Source organism: Petaurus breviceps, unplaced genomic scaffold, assembly GCF_028583685.1.
Source record: "Petaurus breviceps papuanus isolate PSGF00001 unplaced genomic scaffold, PetGlider_PUasm1.0 184, whole genome shotgun sequence".
In the NCBI taxonomy this organism is placed as follows: domain Eukaryota; kingdom Metazoa; phylum Chordata; class Mammalia; order Diprotodontia; family Petauridae; genus Petaurus; species Petaurus breviceps.
In genome coordinates, this window is record NW_027185793.1 from 2,071,284 (window position 1) to 2,093,315 (window position 22,032).

The following is a 22,032-nucleotide window of genomic DNA, read 5'->3' on the forward strand; positions in this document are numbered from 1 at the left end:
GCCATGCTGTGGGGGGAGACAGACACAGGCACAGAAGCCCTTGGTCTAACAGTGACTAGGATAGTAACAAACTCCCCCTGCCCCCTCCAAATGTGTGTCTATCTGTTATCAGTTTCTATTGGTTCAATTTATGTTTAGGTTTTTGTTAATTTTTTTTTTTTAATGTTGTTAGCTGGTTCTAAATTTTGCTTTTCCATTTGGGAGTCTTGACCTTTTCCTTTATCTTTGCAGAAAAATCTTCAACTACATGGTTTTCTTGTTAAGTTGAGATTACTCTTGCTAATGAGTCTTTTTTTCCCCCTTTCCAGGTTGTTTGCATTCGTTCCACATGGAGTGCCCTCTCTCCAAAGCTGAGTTGTGACACGAGGCCTCTTATATTAAAGACACTAAGTGAGCTGTTTGCTTTAGTTCCATCACTGACAGTGAACACAGCTGAATATGAGGTGTGTATTTGAGACCCACAGAGTCCTTGCTTTTTTTGTGAGGATGGCTGTGTGTATGGTTACAACTTTTGATACCATCAGTTTTTTCTCCCTTCTTCAACAAATAATATTTTGGTTTTGAGAACAAAGGTTTACATTCTACAGAGCTTGAAATGTGACACTTTTTCATCTGTATTCTTCCAGGATCTTGACCACACATAAAGAAAAATTGGCATCTTAGTCTTGCTCTTTAATTGTCAAGTAATATTATCGATGCAACAAAGCCATTTTTTTTAATAATTGTGGTAGAAATAAGAAGCCCCAAGTAGTTTTTAAAATAATATGGTGCATAAAACTTTTCCTAACAATTTTAATACATCTTGTATATGTTTGAATTCTAAAATATAATTTCTAAAGACTTCATGGAAATCAGAGTTGTTTTGCCCAATAATTCAGGGCTCCCATATCTGTGTGTATTTTTCCTTCATTGCTGTTATTACTTGATTGGTAACATTTATTTTACTGGAGAGTGGGAATGTAGGTAATTGCTCACATTCTCTTGATGTAGGAAGCTGAAATATTTGGTAGGAGATAGAAGGCACCTTTCTATAAAACTTGTCTACTACTTGCTGACATTTTATTAAAATTATATGGCTAAGTGAAGATAAAGTAGTAATAGAAATAATATTTATGGGACATTTAAAATGCTACAAAATACTTTGTGAACATTATCACATTTGAACTTCATAATAACCCTGTGGGATGGTATCTATTATTATTACCATCCCTGTTTTATAGATGAGGTAAACCGAGGCTCAGAGATCTTATGTGGTTTGTCCATGGTCACAAAGCTAGTAAATATCAGGGGTTGAATTTGGATCCAGTTTTCCTGATTGTAAGCCAGCATGTGTTATTCTATGCTGTTCTGTAAAAACTTATGTATGTGTCTGTTTCTACATACCATCTTGTTTCTCTTTTCACCCACCCTACTTTTTTTTCTTTTTGCTCAAAGAACAAAATTTTATCTCACTGTCTTAAAAAATGAAACCTTTTGTTTGTTTTACTTGGTGTTTAATATATTTTTGCTGTCTATTATCTCTGCCCATTAGGGTTCTCTGTATTGCATCTTGGAGATTAGATATAATAATAAAGATTAAGTAACATAAAAGGGAAGATTTGTTTCTAACATCAGGTCAATTCTGTATTTATTGTAGAATATTATACATGAAGATTTATTTGTCAACTGACTCTTACTTAATATGGTAGGTTGCGTCTATTTAAAACCAAGAGCCAGAATTATATGTATTAGAGATAAATTTGAAAGGCTTCCAGGAAGAACACGGAGGAAGCCAGGATATTAATTATCATCACTATTATTTTAGATACAGTATTAGAAATTCTGACTATAACAATAAGACAAGAAAAAGAAATTGAAAAAATAAGCATGGACAAAGAGAAAATACAATCATTACTTTTTATAGATAGCTAAAAATTAATGATACAGTTAATAAGTAGCAAGATAGAATATATTAACAATAAAACCAATCAGGAAGAAATAGAAATTTTCAAGAAATATTCAAGATAGATAGCTATAGATTGTATAAAATATTTGGACTTAACCCACCAAGATTTGTAGAAGCAGCTAGATGGCCTAGTGGATGGGATGCTAAACTTGGAATTAAAAAGACCTTAAATTTGAATCTTGCCTCCAACACTCGGACCTTATCAATCTCAAATTTCCTCATCTGCAAAATGGGAATAATATATCACATACTTCATGGGGTTGTTGTTAGGATCAAATGATTAAAGTGCCTTGCAAACCTTAAAAGTACTTTATATATAAATTCTAGCTATGTTAATATAACTATAAAACACTTTTCACCGAAATAAAGATGGATATAAATAAGTGGAAAAATGTGAATCCCATGTTAGATTGAATTAATCTAATTAAAATAACAATACTATTTAAATTTATGTATTTAGCACCTTGTTGATCAAATTATCAAATGATTTCTTTATAAAGCTGAGGAAAAAAAATCTAGAGAACACATAAATCTAGAGAAACAAAAGACCGAGAAGGTCAGGGGAAATAATGAAAAAAAGTGAGAAAGAAAGGGGTTATAGCAGCCACAAATTGCCAACTATACTACCAAGTAGTAATCATCAAAACTGTTTGGTACTGATTAAAAAATATCAGTAGAAATGGATGAGATAGATACACAGCAGACAGAAACATAGCATTGGTATAGTGTTTGTTAAATCCAAAGATGCCAACTATTAAAATAAGGGCCCCTTCTAAGAAAGCTGGAAAGTAGTCTAGCATCTATTAAGGTATAGACTAACCTTTCACCCAGTATACGAAGGATGAACTTCAAATGGTTACAGGGCCCAGACATAAAAGGTTGCATCATATACAGATTAGAATAGCAAAGATGAAATTACCTTTTGTGGCTTGGACAGGAGAAAAGATCGTGAGTGAACAATAAATGGAGAGGGTTGCAGAAAAATAAAGTTGACAATTTTGATTACATAATATTAGGAAGTTTCTGCACAAACAAAAACTGCATCTAAGGGAAGGTTAGAAGGGAAATTTAACTAGGGGCATTCAGTAGGAGGGACAGAAAGCTTTGCATCAAAGTTTCTCTGGTAAAGTCTCATTTCCAAGATTTATAAGGAACTGATTCAGATTTATAAGAATATAAACAATTCCCCAATAGATTTATTAATCTATTATTATCTAAGGGTATTAAAAGGAAGTTTTTAAAGAAGATGTCCACATGTAAACATCCACGTGAAAAAAACACTCCATACCACTAATAATGAGAGAAATGCAAATTTATATCAACTCTGAGTTCAGCCTAATGCCCTTTGATAACAATTACTGAAAAGGGAGATGACAAATGTTGTAGGAGCTGTGGGAAAACAGGCACACTTGTGTACTGTTGGTGGAGCTGTGAATTAATTTTTCTAGTTATTTGGTAACCACTTTAGAATTATGTAAACCAAGTAAGGCCGCAGTGCTGGGAGTAGGCCTTACAGTTCAGCTGACATGTATTGTCTGTGACTTGCTGTGTGGTCAGGGTAGATGTAGTCTCTGCCATTAAGGAGTTCACTTTCCTGTAAGAAAAGAGGAAACCTGGCCCTGCAGTCAGGAGGACCCGAGTTTGGTTCCAGCCTCAGACACTTAACACACACACCCACACACACACACACACACACACACACAAACTAGCCATCTAACATTGGGCAAGTTACTTAATCCCAATTGCCCTCCAAAAGGCATAAAAAAAAAGAGAGGAAACATTTATTACATTTTAAATTAAACATTTATTAGATGCTTCCTGGCCTAAGCAGTAGGTGCTATTATGATCCCCATTTTATAGTTGAAGAAACTGAAGCAGAGGTTAAATGACTTCAAGTGCTCAGGGTCATTCATACAGCTAGTAAATATTTGAGGTTGGATTTGAATTCAGATCTTTCTGATACCAGCTCCCATGTTCTTTCCACTGAATCACCTCAGGCTCCTCATCTTTACCTACTGGTTTCCTTTAAGTCCCAACGAAAGCCTCATCTTCTGGAGGAAGCTTTTTTTTTATTATTATTATCATTTCCTTTTTATCTTGCATATTGCTTGTTTGTACATATTTGCTCATTGTTTCCCCTATTAGATTGTGAGTTCCTTGAGGACAGGGACTGTCTTTTACCTTTTTTTTTAATGCCTATCACTTAGCACAGTGCCTGGCACATAGCACGTGTTCAGTAAATGTTTATTGCCTGACAGATAGATCTGCATATCTTTTGGTCCAGTAATGCCACTACTAAGGCTATACCCCAGAGATATCAAAGAAAGAGAAAAAAAGGCCCAAATGACCAAAAATATGTATAACCACTATTTTTATGCTGATAAAAAATTGGAAAGTAAGGGATTGTCTATTGGGCGTTGACTGAACAAATTATGATCTATGAACATAATAGAATATTATTATTGTGCCATAAGAAATGATGAAAGGAATGATTTCAGAGAAACCTAGAGAGAGTTAGATGTACAGAACCAGGAAAATAATCCTTTCCTTATGCCCTATAATATATGTTCTATAATATAATCTGTGGAAATGCTCATTCAATTCATTTGGTGTTTATCAAATTCAGGATATTAAGAAGGAAAGGAAAAAGGTTAATGTTTATGTTCTAAGTGAACATTAAGGGTGCTGTGGATTGCTTTTGACTTGATAGCCTAACTTAATATCAGGTGAAAAAAAGTTCCCATTTCTATAGCACTTTAAGGTCTCTAATTTGATGTTCATATGACCCTATAAAGAAGGTTTTATTTAATGTGTAAAGCTCTAAGAGCTTAACTGACCTGCACAGGGTGACACTGCTGGTATTTTAAATGGAATTCAGACCCAGGTATTCTCTGACCCTTATCCAGGTCTTTAACCGCTATGCCACATTGTATCAATTTGCTAATAAATTTCTACAATTCTGATACTGCATTGGTGCCATTCTTAGAATGTTAGAGCTTGAAAGCAAGTCCTCATGAATCATGCAGAGCTCTCAATCGGTTAGGGTTGTAGAGTAGACCTGTGACCTTGTAAGTATAGGAAACTCCCAGGTGAAGAAATTGCCTCTCATACTTCTGGCGATCACCTTATTTATTTGCCCCTTAAATTGCTGGTTAAATGACTTGCCAGGGGCCACACAGTCAATATATGTCACAGGAAGCACTATATCTACTACACCAAGCTGCCTCTCATTTGAGAAAGCCACCTTTAATTTACAAAGCTACTCAGACCCTGTGCGGTTCAGTGACTTGCCCAGAGCCACGCCTTGTCCTTTCATACCCAGCTGCCTCATCTGCCTTGTGTACCATTCAGTTTAAACTCCCTGTTCTGTAAGCTGTCAGCCTGTCATTACAGGGATTGCAGAGAAGAAATGCACTTTGTGCCTCTCTAATGTACTTACCATGTAATAATGTGCATTGCGTTTATCTGTGTTTTTGTCTCATCCTCCTACTGGATTCCATCAGAGGAAATTCTGATTTATTTAAATCATGTATCTTCCCCAGTGCCTTGCTCAGTGTTTTGCACAGTAACTACTTAACAGATGTTTGTTAAATTGTTATTGAATTGAACGAAATCATACTTCAAAAAAAAAAAAAGAGGAGGAGGCAGGCTGTTTGCTTTCCTTCTCTGAAGCTGAAAATTGCATCTTTACATTTTTAGTTGATCAGTTTTAATGAGATGTATGTAAAGTGGTTTCAGGCATTCATTGTTCCTGATGTGTGTTCCTCCAATGTTGTAAATTTTCTTGTGGAGTAAATTTTATTGGTTCTTGGGGACTTCTTTTTGTAGTCTATCGATTGTAATCCATGTAAATGTTAAGGAACCTGATTTGGCCTGAGGAAGGTTGCTATTGAAATAATTTGTCCCCTTCCTTTGCTCTGGGTACTATGTTGGCATGCTTTAGAATTTTTTTCTTTTTTTCTGTGTGAGTGGTTCCCCCACTCTCTTTTCTAAATTTACCCTACCATCATCTGATGGGGAAAATAATACCTGCTTACCTACTCAACAAAGTTGTGATGAGGCTCAGATGATCTAATTTTTACAAAAGCATTTTGAAAACTACAGAACATTATAAAAACATATGGCAGTCTTATTATTTGAACAAGCTGAAGTGTGAGCCCGAGTTTTCTCAATTCTCAAATGAGGAGATGGCTTCTGAGTTTATAAATATGCTAGAAAGATAGTAATTTCCTTCTCTAAATATGATTACCATGATCTTTGAATGTTATCATGATTTCTGACTCCTTTTGAGATTATTTTCTCAGTTGTAAAATAAATTAGATGACTTGAAGGTTAAATCTACTTTTAAGCCTTGTTCTTATAATCAATTGGTTATCTTAAACGGTTATCTTAAACTCTTACAATTTCATTCATTCATTCATTCTTTTAGCATTGATTTACTATGTATTTATTGTGTATCAGGTGTAAAATACTCTGTTAAATGCTGTGGGGACCTGCAAAAATATTCAGGTTGCTCTCAAAGAGCTTAGAATCTTGTTTATATTTTTATTTTTTTTCAGATATTTGATTTTATTAGCATAGGCAATTCCTAGTGCATAAATTCCCTTTGTGAATATGATGGCAAATCTGTAACTTAAAACTTTGAGAATTATCTAGATCACTAAGAAGTTCGATTTATTTGCCCAGGGTTACATAGTTAATGTCTGTCAGAGGCAGAACTTTTTGTCTTCCAACCTTACCTTATATCCTCTAAGTTATGCTTCTTCTCTTAATCTGTTAGCTAGTGGGAGAAATTAAATGTACACAGTATATTCAGGTATGTTGTAATGCAAGGCTGAATGTTTCTGGCACCATAAGAAGAAGTATCAATAAAATATTCAAAGGTGAGATAGATCATAGTTGAGAGCTTCATGGAAGCAATTGGAACTTGGTATGAAATTCTCCTTACACATTGAAAAAAAAATGTTTCTAATTTTCGTGAATTTTTTGTGTCACTTGCATTTGTTTTCCATATGGTAGATCTGTCAATCAAAAGTGTTTCTATTTACCACCTACTCTGTGCCAGACACTATGCTAGGCTCTGTAGATAAAAATACACAAAAATGAAACAATTCCTACCCACAATGAGCTTATATTCTTATGGTAGATTGAACTTATTTGAGATTTTCTGTTTATGACAAGTTGATGGCATCATTCTAACTATTCATTTCAACAAATTTAATATGCCCACTATGTACTGAGTGACTTAAAGGATAAAATATAGTCACTGTCTACAAGGAGTAAAATGATCAGTGCATAAAAGGAATAAAAAATGGCATGAGATCAGATATGTAAGACTTCTTGAAGGAAGTAGCAGTTGGTCTGAATTTTTAGAATGAGTAGGATATGAATAGGCAGAGATTGGAGGGAAAAGATTCTAGCCATAGGGAATGGCACTCTAGACATACAAATTGAGATTTATATCTACTTTACAATAATTGAACTTTAGTAACTTTGCATATGTTTGTTTTCACTAAGCCTGGAAGGTATGGGTTTAAGTCCATTCTTTGATAAGTTCTGTGTTGGGCAAGTCAGTAAATTGCAGTGCCTCAGACAGCTCTTTGAGATTGGAAAGTGGCAGATCTGTAACAGTGAAAGGAATTTCTACACTGGGAGTCTCCTGTCAGATGAAATCATAAGTCTGATTGCTTATCCTTTCAGACTCAGTCCTGTGTTATTGGTTTCATGGAACTTTTTCTCCTAAAAAAAATTTTGTCATGGGGGAGTAGTAGGTAAGGGATGATGGACGGTTATATTTGGGTGTGAAAGTGATGTAAAAACAAAAGAGATCAATAAAATTTTAAAAAGATACATCACTGGTCCAGAAACATTACCCCCAACTATATGTCTGTATCGGTGTATATACCCTGCGTGTACGCATACATTCATAAACACCCACCCACACACATACTTTTAATTAGTGATCTGTATGTTGATTTTTTTGTCTTTCTTGCTGAAAATTTAATCTTTTTTTCTGATTTTGCAGAATTTTAAAATTCAAGTTCTCAGCTTTCTCTGGAATCACTCTCAAAGCAAGGTAATATCAGCAGAAATGTTAGAAAATGATACTAAGGCTCTAAAAAAATTCTTTCAAATTGTTTATTTTGGGGGAATTGGGAGGTAGATGGAAAGATATATGCATATAAATGCATAATTTTACTTTTGTAATTTCTTCCATTTTTTTATTTTGCAATTCTGCAGCATTCTAAACTTTACAATAATATACAATCTGTCTATTCATCTATGTGTGTATATGTATGTTTTATATATATACACATATGTACCTGTACATGTATGTGTACATCCCAGTGTCATACTCTTCCCCTTCAAAGTGTATTTACTTTTCAGCAAATTTTTCACATCTGAAGACTGAATAATAATATTGCCATTTTCTGTTTCTATAAAATCTCTTTGTTTCTTTTGAAGAACTCAGAGTACTTTTATATACATTATTTTATTTGTCCTTATAATCTTGTGATTTAGCAAAGACATAGTCATTATTTTTATTTTACCAGTGGGAAAATTAAGGCATAGTGAGTTTCTGAGATGTTAATGATGAAACCATGATTCAGACTCTGGATGCCTGATTAATTCTCCTAACCAGTTTCTCCCAAGGAGTATAAAATTTGTAAAATTTTCTTTCTGTCCTTCCTTAGGTCCTTTCACTGCAGCACATATAATATCGTAGAAATTCCCTGATCCTTCTTCTGAGATCAAAAAGAGATGTCTCTGATCAGGAAAGCCAAAAACACCATTTGTGATAATACTGATTATAGAAATTAGGGGAGAATCCATCATTCATTCAGTTCTTTCCTAGGGGAGAATGTGGGTTGATTTCTTTTAAATTATACTTTATTCTCTAAACTATCCATCAGTCTTTCTTGATTTATATATTTTTCCCCCTCCTTGGTAGGACCCTACTGTGGCTACCACTGCGTACAAATCCTTGTCAGCATTTGGTTCTGAAGAGCACACCATTCTTCATCTCCCTGAAGAGGTAAGTGTTTCTGCTTTTTCTTTTATGCTTCTTTGTTGCTCAATTTTTGACTTGTATCTGTATTCTATTTGGAGATTATCCTTCTGATGTATTTATAACTCCATGTTTGTTATCCATTATAATAATAATGAAAATTATTTCCATCACACTTTAGATTTACAAAAGCTCTTTTCCTTATTAAAGCTCTACATACTAGGTAAGTATTCTCATCTCCATTTCACAGATATTAGGAAAGAACCTCAGAGAGGTGAGGTTACAACCATATCACTTGCTAAAAAGTGGTAGAGACAGAATGTAATTCTGGGGTCCCTACAACAGGCCCAGTGGTCATTCGATTATAACATCCATTAAAGACCCAATTGAATAAACAATCCAGTAAGCATTTATTATGTACCAGGCACTGTGTTGAGTGCTGGGGATACAATAATAAAAAGAAAGACAGTCCCTGCCCTCAAGGAGCTTATAATCTAAATGGGGAGACAGTACATAAAAGAAGGCAGGAAAGTAAGAGGGGCAGGGCAGTCAGTGAGGAGACCACAGGGGGATACCTGGCACAGGCTAATCTTATTCCATGAAGTCGAAACCAGATAGAGCAACAGATACAAAGTGGAGGGAACTGAGAATCCAATATCTGTAAAGGAAGGCATTGGGAGGAGTTTGGTACTCTATTCTCTAGCCCTCGAACAGAGGGGAGATGAGGCTGAGGGAGTTAATGTCAATCAAGGTTGAGTTAGCATCATGGTGGGAAGTTTACAAGTGATGAGAATGGTGTCTTATTCTGTGGAGTTGAAACCAGGCAGGGCAACAGATGCAAAGTAGAGTGAAAGACAAAATTAAATATTAATTTTTGGCTTAGTCCATGGAAAACTAAATAGAGTACATAACCTAGCAGCATGCTACAATGCAAAGAACACTGAATCTTGAGTTTGAGGTTCATATTTGGGCATATGTTGGCCCACTACGCCTGCAGATAACATCCCATGAATTCCCATAGTGAAAATGCAGACCCAGTACCAGTCCTTCTCTGGGAGATTTAACCCTATCATCTTTGGAACTTCCACCCTGTGTTCCATGCTGGTCTTTCATATGTTAATTTAAGTACAAAAATTACTGTCTCTAGCCAGCCTCAGCTATATTTCACTTTCCACTCTGGCAATCTTCTTGTTATCCGTCGTGCCATCACTGTGGTACACACCCCTTTCTGCCTCTTCCTTTTTATGATCCATAGTTATTTCACTGCTCCAAGGGCTACTGGAATAGGTATATTGATCATCTCCCCTTTGACCTCACACACTATACCCAAGACTTCCGAAACTAAAAGACTCTTCTTAGTTACCTCGTCCTTGATATGTCTTATCTCCTTCTATATTAATATAAGTTCCTTGAGGAGCTTATCTTGCTTTCCATCTGTACCTTCTGAGTTTATCACAGTGGTCCACACTTAGTAAATATTTAACAGATGGCTTTTCTCATTCCTTCATTAATCATTCATTCCCATATGACTTTGGGCAAATCATGTAACCTCTTTGATTTTCAGTTTTCTCATTTTTAAGGGGAAAAAAAAGGTGTGTATTGGGGGACGGATTGGGTTAGATGACCTCTAGCATCCCTTAGAATTTATAAATCTGTGATATTTTCAACAAGTAATACATGGGGAATTTCTTAAAAGTAGGCGGTCCAGAGACTGTTGTGCATCTGAATTCCTGTTCTTGTTATTGAATTCTTGCCTTTGTTACTGACTAGTTGTGTGACTTGACCTCAGTTTACTCTTCTTGTAAAAGGATAAGTTTGGACTAGATCAGAGGTTCTTAATGTCATGGTTTAATGTCTTAATGTCTGGCTTAGTCTGTTAATTTTAAAAAATTGTATAACTGTTTTTCAGTATAATTGGTTTCCTTTGTAACATTGTGTATTTTATTTTATGCATTTGAAAAAATAATTTGGAAAAATGATCCATAGCTTTCACCAGATTCCTGACAGAAAGGTAGGTCTATTAATACCCCCTAGACTAGGTGATCTCTATCTAAATTCTATGTATACATGCATGTGTGTGTTTGGGAGGGAAGGTTGAGAACAGAGTAAGTGAGTAGTGGATTAGACACCACCTTGATGAGTCATACAGAATTATGGATCAGAAATGAACCTTAAGAGAAATTTCACTGAGTTGATTTTCCACTCATACTCAGGTGTAGCTTTCTTGTGCCATCAGATGTTACTTTTCATTATCACAGAGTTTAATTTACTTAATTCCATTCAGTGTTTGTTGATTTGAACTGATGCATACAGGTTACATGCGATTTCACGGTTAAGTGGTTGAAGAGCAGGGCATGCAAGGAGTTTTATATACTCTGCCTATGTGTTCAGTAAATTCTGCGATTAACTCTTTAGTTTAAACATGACTGAACTACACTTCTCAGAGAGCGAACTTCTTTGTACCTTTAAATAACAGAATTTGTACAAATTTGTACAAATAACTTCTTTGTACCTCTAAATAACAGAATTCCCACTAGGTTTAGTCTATAAGCAGTGAACTTCATAGATGCCATCCACAAAGTAAAATCTCTGATCAAGTTTAAAAACCAACCTTTTACAAGAAGAGTAAACTGAGGCCCAGACAATTCACTTAGCCAAGGTCACATAGCTAGTCAGTAACAGTTTTTATTTTTGTTTTCAGAATTGCATCCACGGAAGCTGCCTTCTTGTGGCCCCCTGTGGTAAATAAACATTGGAGGACCTTGCCAAAGTTTCCTTTTCCCTTGAGGGCAATTGGCATATTCCCCAAAGCCTGAGATTACTTGCATATCTCTCTCCTGAAAGTACTTCCACCTCCTTTCCTTCTCACTTTCTGAAAAAGAACCAAAATAAATGTGTTGAATGATCTCCCTTTAACTGTTTGGCAGAAATCTGTAAGACAATGATTTCACTAACATAGTTTGCTCTACCCTTTAGCTTCCTGAAGTAGCTTTAATATGCATAGACCTATATGAAACCATATTAGTGAAACTCTAGGGTGTTTGTCCTCTCAGTAGAACTAGTTTGTGTACTAACCCTTTTTTGCAGAGCAGAGAACAAGAAGAGTTAGCTGGTGTGGAAGGAGGAAGGAAGGAGGGGGGAGAAGGGTGGACTAAGAGCAGCACTTCAGAGATGAGGAAGCCGAGATTGAACTAGCGCCAGTGATAAAGGCCGAAGTGGAGAGCAGAAGCGGAATAAAGATGCCACTTTCCAGTGCTCGGGAATTTAAGAACCACATTTGTTGTGTTCTCTCTTTTTTTATCTGTGATGGATTATTAGAGAGCTGAGCGCAGAGGTTTCATATTGACTCATAGACGTAGCAAATAGAAAATTGATAGTCATTTTAAATTTCTAGATTGAGTCCTGGCATGAGCATTTGGGAACTTCTTAGGTTACCCATTGATTCTAATGTTGGGAGATGAACACAAGTAATTCCCTTTTGGTTCACGTTGCTGTTGCTGTTATTTTCAGCTCAGTTTTATTTTTGCTGTTTGCTGTCATTCCCAATCTGTTGTAGCACCAGTGGGACTAGAGGATTGGTTTCCTGGTAAAAGCATTAGTGAAGGATGAACATTAACTTTTGCCTCTGATTTGGCTCTTTCAGTTAGACTCCTTTCATTATAAGGATCTTAAGATGCTTTATTTTGTGCACATTTCATAGGTTGGGTCTGGAAATGAGTGTTATTTTAAAGAATCTGACTTTGCATTCAGGTTGTTGCAAATACGGAGTCTCCATTTGGTTTTGATTTAAGGGAATGTCTTTGCTTTTATTAAAAGTCCTTTTATTTTCTTTCTGAATATCAAAGATAACTGAGGATTCTCAATATATGATACTGGCATTTATGTATGGGTGAATATATTGGTGTAGAACTCATAAATAGAAACATGGAAGATAATTTTGTATCTTAGAAACTTAAGTTGTGTATTTTTCTGAACAAGGCTGCAAGTGTTTATGCTGAAGTCCGGTTTTAATTCATTATATAATTGTACTTTCCATCTATATCTCTGCTTTAATTTTTACAAAGAAGCCTAGCAGCACATTAATTGTTTAGTTTTTTAATGTATAGATTATTTCCCTTCTGTGCATTTCAGTAGCTAATGGAATCTAATTGCTGTAATTTTGCACCTATTATGGGCAGCCTCCATATAAATTTCCTCCTTCCCGTTATGGTCAGATTCATTTTGTTTGTCCAAAAAGCACAGTACAAACACTCCATGGAGCTCCCTAAAGGAGAACAGGCTTATGAAGAGCACAGGGCAACTGAACTGGAAGGAGAAAAGAAATAAATTTAATTAATTAATAAATTAAAAATGAACAAAGAGCTGCCATCGTTACAAGTAGATATGATGTGTCTCCTCAGAAGTTCTACTTCTATATCATATTCTGTTGTGTATGTAGTTGAATTCTCTACAACTATGTCTATGGGAAAAGAAGAGAATATAAATTTATTTAACACTATGTGCCAGGCATTGTGTTAAGCACTTCACAAATATTCTCTCATTTGATCCAAATAACAGCCTTCACGAGATGAATGGTATTATTATCCCTATTTTATAGTTGAGAAAACCAAGGTAAATTGAGAATAAATGGCTTGGCCAGGTGTGAGGCTGAATTTGAATTCGGGTCTTCTTGACTCCAGGTCCACTATTTTATCCAGTGCATCCCCCGCTGCTTCTGGGGGAGCGCTAGCTAAGGAGTTTTCCTAGACTTGTATAGTTGCAGTCTGAGCTCCAGGCTAGCTGTGTTTTGAGATCCTTGTTCATAGGAGAATGGTCATCACATGATAAGTATTTTTGGGTGTAGCTCATAAAGATCAAAGCTCATAGTGGAGTTATAACTTTTATTTGTAGAAGAAATTCTGTACCAGCACTTAAATATTCTTCATAATATCCATGATTTCACCAGTGTTGATATTCTAATACAATTATACCTATTTGATCCCTCATCAGTTATTATTCTCAGAAATGTTCATTTCTGGGTAGCCAGCCTTCCAAGGACAGCTCTCTCTAAATTTAACTGGTCTAGTCTCTGAATAAGTCACTTAGTTTCTCTGGCAGTAACGTAGGATAGAACTTGAGACCTGTAGTCAGAAATTCCTAACTTCAAACCAGACCCCAGACTCTCACTAGCTGTGTGACCCCAAGCAAGTCACTGAACCTCTCTTTACCCCCATTTCTTCATCTCTAAAATGGGAGTAATAATGGCCTCTAAATTTCTGGGTGTTGTTGGGAGGATCAAATGGGATATTACTGGTCAAATGCTTTGTAAACCTTAAAGAGCTGTATAAATGATAGCTATTATAATTAATTGTTCATTAAGTTCATACTCAAAAGCTTTGCTGCTGAGAATAGGCACTGGCCAGATCCTCTTCTTTAGTGGCATAGCCTTTGAGAATGTATGGTCACATTCAAACCCAGATCATCTCCTAGTGAAGGACTTAAATGAAATTCATGGGAAACGCCTTGAAAATGTTTTCTTTTTTTTAAAAAATGCACTATCTGTATGAAACATGCAGATTTATAATTATCCAACATAGCAACATTGACATGAAAATAGAAGTTGTGTATGCATAAACCAGTAGAAATATGGACTTAAGGAAATTTTGAATTTATTGTTGTTCATTCATTTCAGTTGTGTTCAACTTTTTGTGACCCCATTTGGGGTTTTGTGTGCCACTTTGTTCTCCAGTTCATTTTACAAATGAGGAAACTGAGGCAGACAGGGCAAAGTGACTTGCCCAAGGCCATCAACATAGCTAGAAAGTGTCTGAGGCTGGATTTGAACTCAGAAAGATGAATCTTCCTGACTCCTGGCCCAGACCCCTGGGGACCTGCACCACCTAGCATAATTAGAAAATAACAGATGGTCAATGAGACATCCTTTTATAAGATTTTCTATCAATAGCCTCATCGTGACTCCAGGACAGGTTTGATGGCAGGTCCTAGTTACCACCCAGGATCAGTGTTAAGTAGGAGGCTGGATGAAGAAGGTGTGTAAATCTGGTTGGACAAAACGTCTTTTTATAAATTCTAGATCAAAGACATCAGGACGTCTGGCGTGGCTCACACCTGAGCTTTAGCCAATTTGAAGCTCTTAGAGCTATAGGGTTCACGCCACTTTGGGGCACCTGATCAGTTTGATTTTAAATGCAGGGTGTCCCAGAAACCTCCTGAGTTAGAACACTCGAGCTTAAGTCAGGCAGGTTGACCTAGGTTTAAATGCTGCCTCAGACATTAGCCATGTGACCCTGGGCAAGTTACTGAACCTCTCAGCCTTCATTAACCTCACATGTAAAATGACGGGTTTGAACTTCACCTGGGAAGCTCTTCTAGTTCTGAAGTGCCTTCCTAATAATAACAGCTAGCCTTTCTATAATGCTTGGAGGGCTGCGAGACACTTTTATTCTTCATCTTTATATTCTCTCATCTGATCCCCTCAAGTAACTGTGGTGTTATTATCATCCCTGTTTTACAGATAAAGAAGTTAAGGCTGACAGTGGTTCAGTGACTTGCCCCTGGGTTACACAACTACTGTTTAAGCAGGATTTGAAAGGCTTTTTTGATTCCAGGTTCAGCACTTCATGAACTGTACCAATGGTGGCAAACAAAAACAAAAGCAGATCCTGGCAGCGTATTGATTTAGAAAGCCACAAATTAATGTTACGTCTTTTGGATTGTTTGGTTTTTTTTTTAATTTTGTTAAAAAGTTTCAAATTACATTTTAATCTGGTTGGGTCCTGGTCCTCCTCAGAACGAGGGCCCGAGGTTGACAACCCTGCATGCTAGCACCTCGTTGCTCCCTCTGTCATGAAAGCTGTAGAATTGATTCTTGATCCTGAGAACTTCTCCATCACTGGAATTTGGCCTTTCAGGATCCCTCTGAGGAAGATTCCTCATGACTTCTCAGGCTTCCAAAGCCTTGAAATCTGGTGTAGGCTGTGTGTGTGGGCTGCAGCAGCACCTGGAAATCTGGCTTATGAAAGCCATGTGTTGTCTCAGGAATCTGGGACACAATGAAATGGGCAGATATTAGAATAACCTTTTACAGAGGCATCAGAACTTGCCTCTTTGGTTGTGGCTGGCTATTCTGTGTTAGAATTTGGTATTTGGTTTTGAGTGGAACTAAATCTTGTCTAGAAGAGTGCTGGTACATTTGTGCTCCTTTAAACCAAATAAAGCAAACACTGGTTCTGGTTGAATGGTTTCTTTAGAATGGAGCTTATTATACTTAAGAGAAGCATTTCCCCTCTATTTTCCCCCTACAAGAATCCTGACTCAGAGTAGTTCCAAAACAGAACAATGCTTTAGGGACCCATGAAGAAGTCAGTCTTCAGGAATTGTTAATTATATCTAAAAATAACGTGAGGAGACAGACTTTTTAATGACTGGGCTCTAGCACTTTATGGTTTTGTTCAACACTTTGTATGTTTTGATTTCCGCTATTAATGTTTAATTGGCTCCATGTGGCCATTAGATTGGTTAGTCATTGAGAGAATTAAAAAATGTAATTAATTGTTTAACAGTTGTACCTTTTGGAAGCTGCTATAGAATTCATCCTTTAAAAAAAAAGATAGAACCCAATGTAACTGATCCAAAAGTAACCACAAATTCATGCAAATTAGCTTTAATGAGGTAGAGCCATACAATTAAGGACCTTCTTTATGCCTATTCACTAGAGCTACAAAATACTGAGCTCAACAGAAATGAAGTGAAGCATTTCAATCTCTCTCCGTTCTTTGCTTCCTTTCAGTCGTCTAAAATGGTGGCATAAAGGAAAATGGTAGAAACCTTCAAGTTAAAATAAAGTGTCTGAATAAAGCAAATTTGTAGTTACAAGTCAGAAAACCACTCAAATAGAGTATTCTGGTGTTTGCATTTGTTAAGTTTTTGACTTGAACATGAATACTACATGATGTTTTATTTTACCATTATTGTCTCATCTTTTTTTTTTGGTCTTTATTAATTTGTTTACTTTTAGTTTACAAGACTCCTTACCACAATTCCTTGAGTTTCAAATTTTCTCTCCCTCTTCCCTCCCCTGCCATCACGGCATATAATCAAGTATAGTATCTGCAAATACTTTCACATTAGGCATTAGTCAGGTTATAAAGAAGGATTGTAACAGATGGAATGAAGAATGGGAAAGAGGAAACAAAACCAAACAAAAAAACAAAAAAGGGCAGGTAGTTTGCTTCAATCTGGGTTCAATCTCAGTTCTTTCTCTGGATGTAGACATCTCTCTCCATCATGAGGCTTTTGGGTTTGACTTATGACTCTGGATTGCTGAGAAGAGTCCAGTTTATCAAAGTTGGTCATCACACATACATTGTGTCTGTAATTGTGTACAAATTCCTCCTGACTCTACTCTTCTCACTCAGCATCAGTTTATATAAGCCTCTCCAGGTAAATATGAAGTCCATCTGCTCCTCGTTTCTTATTGTACAATAGTATTCCATAACATGCATATACCACAATTTGTTCAGTCATTCCACAATTGATGGGCACCCCCTTAATTTCCAATTCTTTGCTGCCAAAAAAAGAGCTGCTATAAATATTTTTGTACATATGGGTCTTTTTCCCACTTCTGTTATCTCTTTGGGATATAACCTTAGAAGTGGTGTTGCTGGGTCAAAGGGTATGAAATTATTTATAGCCATTTGGGCATAATTACAGAATGCTCTCCAGAAGGGTTGGATCAGTTCACAACTCCATCAGCAAGGCATTAGTGTTCCAATTTCTCCACATCCTCTCCAGCATTTATCATTTTCCTGTTTTGTCATCTTAGCCTATCTGACTGGTGAGATGTGGTACTTCAGAGTTGTTTTGATTTGCATTTCTCTAATCAATAGTGATTTAGAGAATTTTTTCATATGCTTATAAATATCTTTAATTTCTTCCTCTGTAAACTGCCTGTTCATATCCTTTGACCATTTATCAGTTGGGGAATGACTTGTATTCTTATAGATTTGACTCAATTCTCTGTATATTTTAGAAATGAGTCCTTTATCAGTGTCATAGGGTGTAAAAATTCTTTCCCAATTTTCAACTTCCCTCTTAATCCTGGTTATATTGGCTTTGTTTGTACAGAAGCTTTTCAATTTAATGTAATCAAAATTATCCATATTGCATTTTATGATTTCCCCCAATTCTTGTTTGGTCATAAAGTCTTCCTGTCTACACAAATCTGACAGGTAAACTATTCCTTGCTTTCCCAGATTGCTTAGAGTAGCAGCCTTTATACCTAGATCATGCACCCATTAGACTTGATTTTGGTATATGGTGTTAGATAATGGTCTATGCCCAGTTTCTGCCATACTATATTCCAGTTTTCCCAGCAGTTTTTGTCAAAGAGTGAGTTCTTATCCCCAAAACTGGGGTCTTTGGGTTTATCAAACAGTAGTAAATAGTCATTGACTGCTGAGTCTCGTGTCCCTAATCTATTCCATTGATCCACTACTCTATTCCTCAGCCAGTACTAAGTAGTTCTGAGGACTACTGCTTTATAGTAAAGATTAAAATCTGGTATAGCTAGTCCACCATCCCTAGCATTTCTTTTCATTAATTCCCTTGATATTCTGAATATTATGTTCTTCCAAATGAATTTTGTTACTACTTTTTTCTAGCTCTATATGGTAGGTTTTTGTTAAACTGATTGGTATGGCACTAAATATATAATTTAATTTAGGTAAAATTGTCATTTTTATTATATTAGCTAGACCCAGCCACGAGCACTTCATGTCTTTCCAATTAGTTAGATCTGACTTTATTTGCGTGAAAAGTGTTTTGTAGGTGTGATCATATAGGTCTTGGGTTTGTTTTGACAGGTAGATTCCCAAGTATTTTATAATGTCTGCAGTAACTTTAAATGGGTTTTCTGTTTTTATCTCTTGCTGTTGAATTTCATTAGAAATACACAGGAATGCCAAGGATTTATGTGGGTTTATTTTATATCCTGCAACTTTGCCAAATTTATTTATTGTCTCAAGTAATTTTTAATTGATTCTCTAGGATTCTCTAAGTATATCATCCTATCATCTGCAAAGAGTGATAGCTTGGTCTCTTCTTTGCCTAATTTGATTCCTTTGATTTCTTTTTCTTCTCTAATTGCTACTGCTAACATTTCTAGTACCAGATTGAATAAGAGGGGTGATAGTGGACATCCTTGTTTCACCCCTGATCTTATGAGAAAATATTTCTAGCTTCTCCCCATTGCATATAATACTTGCTGATGGATTTAAATAGATGCTACCTATTATTTTAAGGAAGGCTCCATTTATTCCTATACTTTCTAGTGTTTTTAATAGGAGTGGATGTTGTATTTTGTCAAAAGTCTTTTCTGCATCTATTGAGATAATCATGTGGTTTTTGTTAGTTTTATTGTTGATATGATCAATTATACTGATGGTTTTACTAATATTAAACCATCCTTGCATTCCTGGAATAAATCCTACCCAATCAAAGTACATTATTCTTGTGATAAGTTGCTATATTTTTTTTGCCAAAATTTTATTTAAAATTTTTGCATCTATATTCATGAGGGAGATTGGTCTATAATTTTCTTTCTCTGTTTTATCTCTTCCTGATTTAGGTATCAGTACCATATTTGTGTCATAAAAAGAATTTGGTAGGACTCCTTCTTCACTAATTTTCCCAAATAGTTTGTAGAATATTGGAATCAGTTGTTCTTTAAATGTTTTATAGAATTCACTAGTAAATCCATCTGGCCCTGGAGGTTTTTCCCTAGGGAGTTCACTGATGACTTGTTCGATTTCTTTTTCTGAGATGGGGTTATTTAAGTAATTTACTTCTTCCTCAGTTAATTTGGGCAACCTATATTTTTGTTAATATTCATCCATTGCACTGAGATTGTCAAATTTATATGCGTACAACTGGGCAAAATAATTCCTAATTGTTCTAATTTCCTCTTCATTGGTGGTAGGTTTACCCTTTTCATTTTTGATACTCATAATTTGGTTTTCTTCTTTTTTTTATCATATTGACTAAGGATCTATTAATCTTATTGGTTTTTTTCATAAAACCAGCTCTTAGTTTTATTTATTAATTCAATAGTTTTCTTAATTTAAATTTTATTACTCCCTCCTTTGGTTTTCAGTATTTCTAATTTAGTATTTAATTGGGGATTTTCAATTTTTTTTTTTATAGCTTTTTCAATTGCATGCCCAATGCATTTACCTCTCTTTTCTCTAATTTATTCATGTATGCACTCAGGGATATAAAACTTCGCCTAAGAACTGCCTTTGCTGCATCCCACAAATTTTGGTATGATGTCTCATTATTGTCACTCTCTTGAATGAAGTTACTGATTGTTTCTATGATTTCTTGTTTGACCCATTCATTCTTTAGGATTAAAATGTTTCGTTCCCAATTAGTTTTTAGTCTGTCTTTCCATGGCCCTTTATTGCATATGATTTTTATTGCATCATGATCTGAGAATGATGCATTTATTATTTCTGCCTTTCTGCACTGAATTGTGAGGTTTTTATGTCCTAGTACATGGCCAATTTTTGTGTATGTGCCATGTACCGCTGAGAAGAAGGTTTTTTTTATCCCCATTCAGTTTTCTCCAGAGATCTGTCGTACCTACCCTCTCTAAAATTCTATAAACCTCCTTAACTTTTTTCTTGTTTATTTTGAGGTTGGATTTATCAAGGTCAGAATGGGGGAGATTAAGTTCTCCCACTAGTATAGTTTTGCTATCTATTTCTTCCTCTAATTACCTTACCTTCTTCTCTAGGAATTTGGATGCTATACCACTTGGTGCATATATGTTAAGTAATGATATTGCTTCATTCTCGATGGTGCCTTTTAGCAGGATATAGTTTCCTTCCTTATCTCTTTTAATTAGATCCATTTTTGTTCTTGCTTTATTTGAGATAACTTTAGCTGAGGCATGATATATTTTACTCCAGCCTTTTACCTTTACCCTGTGTGTATGCCTTTGTTTCAGATGTGTTTCTTGTAAACAGCATATTGTAGGATTATGATTTCTAATCCATTCTGCTATCCATCTCCATTTTATGGGAGAGTTCATTCCATTCATATTCACAGTTATGATTATTATCTGTTTCTTTCCTTCCATTGTATTCCCTCCCTTCTTAATGCTTATATTTTTTCTCCCCTTCTCCCTTCCCCCATTTAATAGTTTTTCTTTTGACTACCACCTCCCTCAGTATTCCCTTATCAGCTCCCCTCCCTTTTCCTCCCTTTCTTCCTTCCTTCTTCCCTCCCTACTAATCACCCCCTCCCCTTTCGTAGCCCTTTCCCCCTCCTACTGCCTGCAGGATATTTTTATACTTAATGAAGTATGTTATTTCCTCTTCGCACCAAGGGTGACAGGAACAAATCTTATGGGAAGCTCCGCTCCCTCCCCTTTCCCTCTAATATGATATGTTTTGCGTCTCTTCTCCATAGAGTGCTATACTCAACTTGTTGTTTTTCCTTCCTTGCACCAGACCAACCCAATGAGGGAAAAGCTCCTATAATACTTATCTCCCTCCCTTCTTTTCCTATGCTATATTGTTTTTATGCCTCTTTGTATGGCATAATTTACCCTTTTCCACTTCATTAATTCCTCTTCTTCTATTGCACTTCCTTTGTAGCCCTTGATAAGATTTTTTTTTAAATCATAATTTTGTGTAATTTATACTCATACTCTCTACCTGTCTATAAACAGTTTCCTCTTATTAAATAACAGTGTGTGTGTGTGTGTGTCTTCCTTGTTTACCTTTCTATGTCATCCTTGCATCTCATAATTGGAGGCTGAATTTTGCATTGAACTCTGGCTTTTTCATCAGGAAAGTCTGGAAATCTGTTATATCATTGAATGACCATCTCTTTGTCTGGAAGAATATGTTCAGTCTGGATGGGTAGGTGATCCTTGGTTGTAACCTGAGCTCTTTTGCCTTGCAGATAATTGAATTCCCTTGCCTCCGACCTTTCAGTGTAGAGGCTGCCAAATCCTGTGCGATCCTCACTGTGGTTCCTTGATATTTGAATTGTTTCTTTCTGGCTGCTCTTT

General features: G+C 35.9%; 1 protein-coding gene across 7 annotated transcripts in view; it reads left to right on the forward strand.

Annotated features, from left to right (window-relative positions):
• Positions 1-22,032, forward strand: part of FOCAD (focadhesin) — a 504,358-nt gene that overhangs the window by 358,801 nt on the left and 123,525 nt on the right. For all 7 annotated transcript variants that reach the window (XM_069088078.1, XM_069088080.1, XM_069088077.1 and 4 more), the window contains 3 exons: positions 309-443; positions 7,971-8,021; positions 8,898-8,981. In XM_069088078.1, coding sequence (XP_068944179.1) covers positions 309-443; positions 7,971-8,021; positions 8,898-8,981 — 270 coding nt within the window. The remainder of the gene's footprint in view (positions 1-308; positions 444-7,970; positions 8,022-8,897; positions 8,982-22,032) is intronic.